Raw genomic sequence first — 10,724 nt, forward strand, 5'->3', positions numbered from 1 at the left:
GATGTGGGCAATCAATAGCTTAATTACATTGATAAATCAATTAGTGGTACAGGCATACTATTAGTGAGAACAGTTATGTCCAAAACGGAAAAAGAGAAGTAAAAACATCTAACTATTTTTGATTTTTTTTTTCATGAATCAAACTGACCAAACCTTTTTGCAAGCTGTTCCATTTCTCACACAACAATTTTGGTAGATGATAGAACAGCTTCTGTTAAGACGGAAGCACTTTTACCGTATCCATCACGACAACGCAGCACTTTCTTTCTTTTTGGCTTAACGACGCGAACATGTCGACCTGTACAGGCTTTCGAAACTGATTTGGTACCACGCAGCCGGATAGATGATCCTTGCTACGGGGGGACGGATGGTATGAGTTTTGAACCCATGACAGGCATGTTATTAGGTCGTACAAATAGATGACTGTATCACGGGACCGCACAGCGTTGCACTTTCTTCCTATTTATATCGTAACAAATAAATAATTGTTATGCTTTATTTCCGCTACAGCCGACAAACGTGGTCATGCTGACGTTATGTATAAATGCTTACAAGACTTATTCGTATCACCTAACCGGATAGCCAATCACTGGTTGGTGTGTGCTGGTTGGTGTGTGCTTCAGTGGTGCAAAAAAAACATTAACTCTATCTTATCGTTGCACCGAAAGGTGCATGGCAGCGCCGAAAAAGAATATAGCCATACCCTTCTACGCTCTCCTTATACAGAACTGAGGCACCAAAGGCATCCCGAGAGGCTGGTCACGGTATTGATCATCATAATGCAAAACCCATCAATTGCACTCATTCAATACAAAGACGATCTATAGCTTAAAAAATATTTTGCCATATTTTATTGTTAATAATTGAAATAATAACAGATGTTGAACATGAAGAAAGTATAATAACATTTGAGTGAACACACAAATAACAATTATCATTACTTATCATTACACTTGCCTTGTTCATATTCAATTCAAATACCACTACTTCTTATAAGAGATAGGGTTTAAAAAACTAAAAGGTACAGGTATCTTATAAACATACTTAGTGAGAACATAACTATAAATGGTACATGGTAGCAGCAATTCCTATTTACTTTTTGTGCACGTGCAGCAGGGATGGACGCAACATGTTTCAGCGGCATACGGCTGGCCAGATCCTTAACGAACAGTCGCGAGATCAGATGGGCCGCCGGCTTCGTTACATCTGGCGGCATCTTAAACTGCAGCTTCATAATTTTACGGTACGATTCTTCATACGTGGTCGCCAAAAACGGGGCCTTAAGCCAGCACGCCCAAATTCCAGAGATCGACAGTTTTTGTGTGCGGCTGACCATGTACCATCTAGGGCGATAAATAGTCGAGCGAAACGCACAGCGTCGTACCGGAACAAGGTCGGCTCGTACACGGACCAACCGAAATCAGCTATCTTCAGATCACCACCGTGCCCCAGCTGCAAGTTTTCCGGATGATGTCACGATGTATCACGTTGCGCTCGTGCTGCACCATTGGCCGACGATGAATAGGTATGTTTTTTACAGCATGCAAAGGACAGCGGCGAAACACGATGGCCGACGCATCCTCCGGATCATCTTTGGCGGTGAATTCGAGCATGGGGTGTGGATGCGAATGATTATCCACGAGCTTACTGAAGCCATATGGCGCACCGGCATGGCTGTTTGCGATGGCTGGAGCATGTTGTGAAGAAGGCAGCCTCGTGCCCCAGCAGCTAGGTGTTCGAGCGGCTCTCAGTTCGGTACTAGAAGCGAGGAAGCACAGCGAGTGCGATGGCTAGATCAGGTGAAGTAAAATCTCGAAGATCGTGTGCCTACATCGATGGGAAGCTGCAGCTAGCGACCAGGCATTCCTATCAAGAGATAGATGGAGAGGGAGAAAACCAAAATGAAACAATGTATAGGCAGTATTTTTACAACCAAATGAAAATGAGTAGGCCATGAGTAGGAATTGAACATATCAATCCATTAAGGTGTTTTTTTTATACTTACGTTCGTCAAAAGTTTAAGACTGAAATGATTGACCATTGCTTGCAGGGGTTTGAGAAACCGATATAAACGAGCTAACCGATTTATGTATTGGCATTTCTCGAAAAAGCCTTTGAACACGATAATCGTACCGATGCAATATAAAATACCTAAAAAGAGAAATTAATGGCAAGAATTTTTTATGATGAAATAGAACAAAATATATACTTCTGTGATATCACCACGGTTGCGTGTCGTTTATTCCCACGTGTGCACGCGCATCCGCTCGGCCCAGTAACAGCAACCCAACACCGACGTATGATGCACCCGGCACTGCGGCGTAGGGAAATGCGCATCCGATCATAGTCTGCACTAACCAGCCAGTGAGCCATTCTGCCATCCAACCAGCCAGCCAGCCAGCCAGCCAGACAACCAGACAACCAACGGAGCAGGACAAGTAAAATATTTTTTTTAAACCCGCCAACACGCTCAACATTTACTTATCATGTAACATCACCATCTAATGCACATTGTTAATGAAACGTACGCACCATTATGAGAAATGGGGAAGCAAACACAGCGGGCGAGAAACAATAAATACAAATGGAGAAACACCGTAAACGAGCAATTACCTACCAACGCGATCACTAATTCCTTACCTTTTGCACATTAGTGAAACATATTTGCTTCCGTAATAGGTAATCGAAAGAGCTTTAAAAAAACAAAACAAAATACACCGAATGTTTTCTAACCTGTTGTACACCATTTTATTCAACGGCACTGGTTTAAATCCTAATTATATCCTAATCCTAATACTGGTTTAATCCTAATCCTAATAACTGGCAGCAAGGTAGTTAACACATCACACCACAAAGAACGGCTCTAACGTATAACATCCGGCACCTTAGAACAATGCTGGCTTATCGCCATTTATGCTGCATTTTGTTCTGCATAACATTACACAACGTTACTAGCATAATCACCCTTTACACCTTAAATGTACACACAATCACTATATCACAACACTACACCGCTATCTGTAATACGACCTCCCTTCCGAAGCACAGTCATTCATTCGATCGTTCGTCTGGCATTAGCTGAAACTAAAGAAAGGAAAAAAAAACGTATGCTTGTAGTTATAATGCAACTCACCCGTGCATTAGAAGCATTTTCACGGCGACAAAGACTGTCGGTAACGTTTGCTGGATCTTGCTGTGCGCTTGCCAATTGAGTGCACATTTCGCATTGCTCATTACGTGGACATCAAGGTGGCCATCATACTGCCCGGCGACGACGGCTCCTTAAATATAGCGGATGAGCGCGTGGCTCGCCACCGATGGAGACATGTCGCGGCAGAAGGTGTACCACACGTTTATCGGCACGTCGTGCTGGATGGCGCCGGAGGAGATGGAGCGGGACCACGGATACGGCTTCTAGTCGTTCGGCATTACCGCGATCGAGATGGCGACCGGAACTGTGCCGTACCACAACTACCCGCAGATGAAGGTGATGATGCTGACGCTGCCGAACGATCAGTCCACGATCGATACCGACGCGGACAAGAAGGGCCTGTACCAGGCGTGCGGCAAGACGTTTCGCAAACTGATCACCGAATGATTGTAAAAGTAATTGTCCAAGCGTCCAACAGCGAGCGAGCTTTGTATGCTTTTTAACTATAGAAAAAAACCAGTGGTTAAAAAAAATAAACGCGAGGAGTTTTTGATACCGTGCGGATTACGTTCACTATCAACTTACCTTGTTTTCCATGATCAAACATCGTTTAGTTTGATTGCGGGCATTCTTTCTTCCCTCTTTCTAACTATCGCCGGCTCAACACGGTTGCACAACAGCTGCATAGAAAATACCGCTTTAATTGATTTAATATACAAACATTAGCTATGCTTTACTTACCCTAAACGGCTTTCAGGCGTGCGAAGTCGATTCTACCACCATTTATAATTTTTAGGCTGTTTATTGTACACATTACACACAACATTTTCATCACCGAAGTAGCCTTTTTTTAATCATTCGCCGTTGTACATCGTGAGAGCTATCGTTCGGTTCAAAATGTAAACAAACTGTATTTTTTGAAAATTTGACAGATTGCATGACCGATCAACCGCACACTATCTCGTTTTTCTTGTCAGGGCTGCTTCGATTGTCATAGGGGGGGCCTTAAAAAATCTTTTACCATATAGGCAATAAAAGATGTTTTTAATGTGCCGAAATCTGCCTCAAATTTTCGGGTCTCGACACACACGCAGCTTGGGGAAAGTGACCGTTCACTCTATCATGTTTCGCTCCCCGACCCCGCCTGGCGCTTGGATGAGGATGCGCTGCAAGATAGCTGAACCAACCGATCTTCCGATAAGGTAGCCGTAGTGGATCATGCGGAAGGGGGGGGGGGAGGTTTGTGAATGCGTACTCGCGTGCGCGCTTTCGTGGGTGCGTGTGGAAACCCCAAAACTGTTTGATTCTGATGCGTACATTTTCATCCACTGCGGCTACAAAGTCCATGCATTTTCGATCTCGCTACCTCCTACATTACAACCATTGGATTGGCATTACCATCTTTGCGACCAGCTCTGCTGTTGGGGGTATTAAAAAGACATACGATGGAAGCAAACTTGAATGGGATATGTTGCACATTTTATTTCTAATTCAGCTAGTGGACGCAAGTGGAAACATCATTTTGAATTGAATCCATACAAAAGAGGATTCTGGATTTGTTTATTACGGTACGCGTATGGTGCTGCACCTGTCCGTCCAGAATCTGGTGGCTTGTTGAGTTGGAGTAGTTATCATGACGCCGATTGACCGGCAATGCCTTGGAATGGGTTCAGATCGGTAGGTTCATGTTTTGGTTGAGTGCATTCCGTGCATTTGTCGCGCCACAGCGATAGACCCGGCAGCACCAAAGTCAAAACAAAAACCTTCCCCGAGTGTGGACTGCTATGCTAAGTTCTTCTTCTTCTTCTTCTTCTTCTTCTTCTTATTATTATTATTATTTTATTATTATTTATTATTATTATTATTATTATTATTATTATTATTATTATTATTATTATTATTATTATTATTATTATTATTATTATTATATTATTATTATTATTATTATTATTATTATATTATTATTTATTATTTATTATTATTACTATTATTATTATTATTATTATTATTATTATTATTATATTATTATATATTATTATTATTATTATTATTATTATTATTATTACTATATTATATTATAATTATTATTATTTTTTATTATTAGTATTATTATTATTATTATTATTATTATTATTATTATTATTATTATTATTATTATTATTATTATTATTATTATTATTATTATTATGATTATTATTATTATTATGATTATTATTATTATTATTATTATTATTATTATTATTATTATAATTATAATTATAACTATAATTATAATTATAATTATTATTATTATTTTTATTATTATTATTATTATTATTATTCTTATTATTATTATTATTATTATTATTATTATTATTATTATTATTATTACTATTGGCGTAATGGCCTTCGTGATCATGCCGGCCTTTTCAGGACTTGAGTACCACGTAGCCGGATAGTCACCCCTTGCTACGGCGGATGGTTCATACGCGGTTAGAACCCACGACGGGCATGCAGATGTGCGGAATGATGGCGGTGCCGCGGGACCGCTCCTATCCAGCGTGCAACTTGCATACTGTCACATTGTCTCCTTCCTGATGCATACGCTGCAGGCAGGAGGAAAATGCACCTCCACAACAAAAAACACCGTCATGAACCAGCGGCGGGTCTAACGGTAGACGGACTAGGCGGTCGCCTGGGGCCCCGCCGATTTAGGAGCCCCGAACATCTCTTGTTTGTAATATGCCGTATGTCTAAAAGTGAACAGAGTATTAGCGACAAGGGCCCCCGGAAAGATGGTTGTTGGGGCTCCGTGGGTGGAGAACCATTTGCACCTCCCCTCCCCCCGATGGCGACAACAATTTTAGGGCCTGTGACCGATGATCGTAGGGGGTCCCCATGGCCCCTCCCCCCCTCATCCGCCGTAATTTAAGTATACTGTTCAATCTTCCAACAGCTGTGTGCCAGTACCCCCTTCTCCTGGTCATCAGTTATCATTTACAGGGGCCACATCGTCTTTCCGCCTTTCATGAACACCTTCCCTTCCTTGACTGATGGATCATAACATTCCGGAAGTGCATACATTCGGCACACTCACACCCTTGCGCAGACGGGTCAGCATATCTGTGTAATCTACACCATACGAAAGCAAAAAAGCTTAGTGTAACAAAGTTATGCTTAATGCTTAACACGTTAAGTTCGATGGCAGGCTCCAGGGACTGCCAGTGAACTTTCCAGTATACCGGTTGCACAATCAGCTTGCGTTCTAGATGCCGGCGGAAAGGAAAGTTGATGAAAATCAGCGCTGGGCTGAATGTGTTAATGCGAATTAGGGTTCTACGCGTTGCACAGCAAACCCTCCAGCGTAAGCTAGTGATGCCTAGTCATTTTTCCGTGGCAGCGTTTGAACTCATTGCGCTGTTTAGGTTTGATTTGTGAAAATGCAACTTCATCACCACAAAGATTGTTAACGGCTTTTTTAAGCGCCACAATAGCTCGCGAGCATTGACTACACGCGAGAAAGAGATAGCGCTATGAAGAGAAAAAGCACGGACGACGGCTGACAGCGATTGGCCATCTGGCGCACCAACACAACTAAACCTTCGACAGCGTGCTCAGGCGAGGGGTATGAGGCGGAGCCAGGGACGGGTAGCTTGACGAGCTGCTTGACAAATTTGCCGTCGGAGAGAAAAGGAAGGCATGATTAAATTCTCCGAACGCCATGATTTCGCCTGTCGCTTTGCGCAGCGGGTTGCGCTTCTACCCGTGTGCCTTCCGCCGCCAGCTGGTTGGCTGTTGCGGTGTATGCGTTGATACATATATGTGCATTGCAGTTGTGTATTGTTATTGGTGGTGTTAGCATTTATTTATTTGTGTGTGACCTTGAGACGCTGTGGGAGAAGCTGGATTGGGATTCAAAGTGTTATCGGTGTATTGATGGTTTATTTTATTTCGTGCCGCTGCTGATGAGACCATTCGATGCCCCTGCCAATTGAGGGTGAAGAAGCCTATTTAAAACAAGCGTAGGAGAACGTCTAACACTAATCTAATATTTTTAAATTTGAACATGTTTGATGCTTCAACGACCTTCTAAGCATCATGTAGCACATTGTATAGTGGCTATAATTTTTTTGTTTATGTGCCGAAACCTGTCTCGAGTTTTTGGGTCTCGTCACACACACACACACAACTCGGGGAAAGTGGCCGTTCACTCTACCATGTCGCGATCCCCCACCCCGCCCGGCGCTTTGAATGAGGATGCGATACAAGATAGCTGAACCAGCCGTTCTACCGATACGGTAGTCGTAATCGATCATGCGGGGAAGGGGGGGGGGTGGTCTGGTGGGGGGGGGGGGGAGTGCGTGCTTGCGTTCGCGCTTTCGTGGGTGCGTGCTTGCGTTCGCGCTTTTGCTAGTGCGTGCCCGGGTGCACGCGTACGTGCATGTGTGCGTGTGTGTGTGCGTTCGTGCATGTGTGTGTGTGCGTACGTGTGTGCTCGCGTGGGTGCATGCGTGTGTGTGTGTGTGTGTGTGTGTGTGTGTGTGTGTGTGTGTGTGTGTGTGTGTGTGTGTGTGTGTGTGTGTGTGTGTGTGTGTGTGTGTGTGTGTGTGTGTGTGTGTGTGTGTGTGTGTGTGTGGAAACCCCTAAACTATTTGATTCTGATGCGTACATTTTCATCCGCTGCGGCTACAAAGTCCATGCATTTTCGATTTCGCTACCTGAGAGACAACACAACTATCGGATTGGCACCACGATCTTTGCGATCGGTTCTGCTGTTGGGGGTGTTAAAAAGGCACACGATCGAAGCAAACGTGCATGTGATATGTAGCAAATTTCTTTCGCGCATATGGTGCTGCACCTGCCCGTCCAGAATCTAGTGGCTTGTTGGTTTGGAGAAGTTATCATGACGCCGATTGACCGGCATTGCCTTGGAATGGGTTCGGATCGGTAGGTTCATGTTTTAGTCGAGTGAATTCCGTACATTTGTCGCGCCACAGCGGTAGACCCGGCAGCACCAAAGTCAAAACAAAAACCTTCCCCGAGTGTGGACTGCTATGCTAAGTTTTCTTCTATTTATTATTATTATTATTGGCGTAATGGCCTTCGCGGTCATGCCGGCCTTTTCAGGACTTGAGTATCACGTAGCCGGATAGTCAGCCCTTGCTACGGCGGACGGTTCATACGCGGTTAGAACCCACGACGGGCATGCAGATGTGAGGAATGACGGTGGTGCCGCGGGACCGCTCCTATCCAGCGGGTAACTTGCATACTGCCACATTGTCTGCTTCCCGATGCATACGCTGCAGGCAGGAGGAAGGATGCACCTCCACAACAAAAAAACACCGTCATGAACCAGCGGCGGGTCTAAAGGTAGACGGACTAGGCGGTCGCCGATTATCGCTAGTCTGTAGTATGCCGTATGTCTACAAGTGGACAGAGTATTAGCGACAAGGGCCGCCGGAAAGATGGTCGTTGGGGCCCCGTCGCTGGAGAACCTTCTGTACTCCCCCTCCCCCCGCCGGCAACAATTTTAGGACATGTGACCGGTGATCGTAGGGGTTTCATCGCCAATCCCCCCCCCAACCCGCCGGCAATTTAAGTATAATGTTCAATCTCATAACAGCTGTATGCCAGTACCCCCTCCTCCCGGTCATCAGCTACCATTTACAGGGGCCTCAACTCTTTCCGCCTAGGGCGCCCCGATTCCCCCTACTCCGCCACTGTCATGAACACCTTCCGTCGCTTTGCACAGCGGGAAGGCGTTATGGCGTTCTGAGAATTTTATCATGCCTTCCTTTTCTCTCCAACGGCAAATTTGTCGAGCAGCTCGTCGAGCTGCCCGTCCCTGGCTCCGCCTCATTCCCCTCGCTTGAGCGCGCTGCCGAAGGTTTGGATGTGTTGGTGCGTCAGACGGCCAATCGCTGTCAGCCGTCGTCCGTGTTTTTTCCCTCCATAGCGCTATCTCTTTCACGCGTGTGGACAATGCTCATAAGTTGCTGTGGCGCCTAAAAATGCCGTTAGCAAACATTGCGGCGATGAAGTTGCATTTTCACAAATCAAACTGTTGGCAACCACCCTGTGCCTGTACCGCTGTACCAAGACAGCTCGCAATGACAGTTGGACTGTGCTTGTAGAGGTGCGTGTGCGGTGCAGGACACGATCGACAGATCGTTCTACGAAGAGAGATCGTTGACCGTCCGGACAGAACAGACCACCTTTTTAACGTGTCATGTTATTTGTTATAAATTATATTTTAATGTGTTAATAAATAAGTAATAGTACCAAAGAACATAAAAGTGGCGACGAGAACAATACGATCCCAACGATAACCGGTCATTTCATTCGTCAAAATTCTTCGGAAAAAGAGGAGAATGCTGAGCCCCGAAGACCATACGATGGAAGAACGACGTCTCTCGCAAAATGGCGCAAACTTTCCGGCAACTTTTATGCAGCACCCGCCATCGCAGCAAGCGGCTCCAACCCAAGCGGCACCAACCCAAGCAGCAACGACAGATACCGCCAATGATTTTAATACCGTTTTGTATTTGTTGCAGCAGCAGATGGCAATGCAGCAGAAACAAATGGAACAGCATATGAAATTGGTGGGCCAACTACTACAACAACAGCATCAGCAATCGCATCCTGCAACATTTTCGCAGCAGCAGCCAGATCAACAGGTACTCGCCAAACCTACTAATCCTGAGTTGATTTTAGATGCACTTGCAATGCAGTATTAATGAGTTCCAGTACGATGCGGATGCGGGTATTACATTCGAGGCGTGGTACGCCCGTTACGAAGACCTGTTCGAGCATGATTCTTCCCGTTTGGAAGATGCAGCTCGTGTTCGTTTGCTGACCCGTAAGCTAGGCGTTGTTGAGGATAACCGTTTCTGCAACTTTATTTTGCCTCGTGCTCCTCGTAATCTCTCCTTTGCCGATGCTGTGTTGAAGCTAAAGGCATTATTTGGCAAAACGGAATCGATCCTGAGTAAGCGATACAAATGCCTTACTGTTACGTTTTCGGGTGGTTCGTAATATCATACACTTAACACACGCGTTTACTTATGCAGCTAACAGCATACTTTTTATTCCGCTTACTTCCTAATCGCGTTCCTACTCGCTTGACCGCTTATCCGAGTGTGCCTCACGATCTGGCCTAACCCGAACACATTCACGTTCCGAGGCGCGCAGCTCCTGAGTGCCTAAGGGCGTTTTCTACTCGTCACAACATCTCCCCCTTTTAGTTCATACGATAGGGTCCAAACCTTCGTGGTGCCGTTCTATTTCTAAAAGAGCGACGAGGTGCAAGTGGCTGTTGCGCTTCGCGATGACAAGGGGTATGCTGCGTCGACCTTGATGATGCTATTGTTGGCTGTGACGCGCTTCCTGGCTGTAACATGCACGTCGAAGGAGTCTGAGGTATAGACGTACATGTGTCTGTCTCGCTAGGATTGATCGTGGTTTGCGGCGGTAACGGTAAATTGCACGATTCCAACAAAACACTTAAAGGAATGCTAGCCAATGACCTTTTTTCAGTGCTTTCATAAAATCGTTGTCTTATCTGGTTCATATGACACCTCCTAGTACGCCGATC

The 10,724-nt window shown here is 44.9% G+C and overlaps 1 protein-coding gene across 1 annotated transcript; it reads right to left on the reverse strand.

Moving 5' to 3' along the window:
• Nucleotides 1–3,079: 3,079 nt before the first annotated feature.
• LOC121602995 lies at nt 3,080–4,160 on the reverse strand. Its single transcript, XM_041931742.1, has 3 exons — nt 3,893–4,160; nt 3,737–3,831; nt 3,080–3,654 (listed from the first exon to the last, which is right to left on the reverse strand). The coding sequence occupies exons 2-3, from the start codon at nt 3,756–3,758 to the stop codon at nt 3,257–3,259; spliced, it is 420 nt and encodes a 139-aa protein (XP_041787676.1). The 5' UTR covers nt 3,759–3,831; nt 3,893–4,160; the 3' UTR covers nt 3,080–3,256.
• Nucleotides 4,161–10,724: the final 6,564 nt, after the last annotated feature.

The sequence above is a fragment of the Anopheles merus genome, unplaced genomic scaffold, assembly GCF_017562075.2.
Source record: "Anopheles merus strain MAF unplaced genomic scaffold, AmerM5.1 LNR4000755, whole genome shotgun sequence".
Lineage (NCBI taxonomy): Eukaryota > Metazoa > Arthropoda > Insecta > Diptera > Culicidae > Anopheles > Anopheles merus.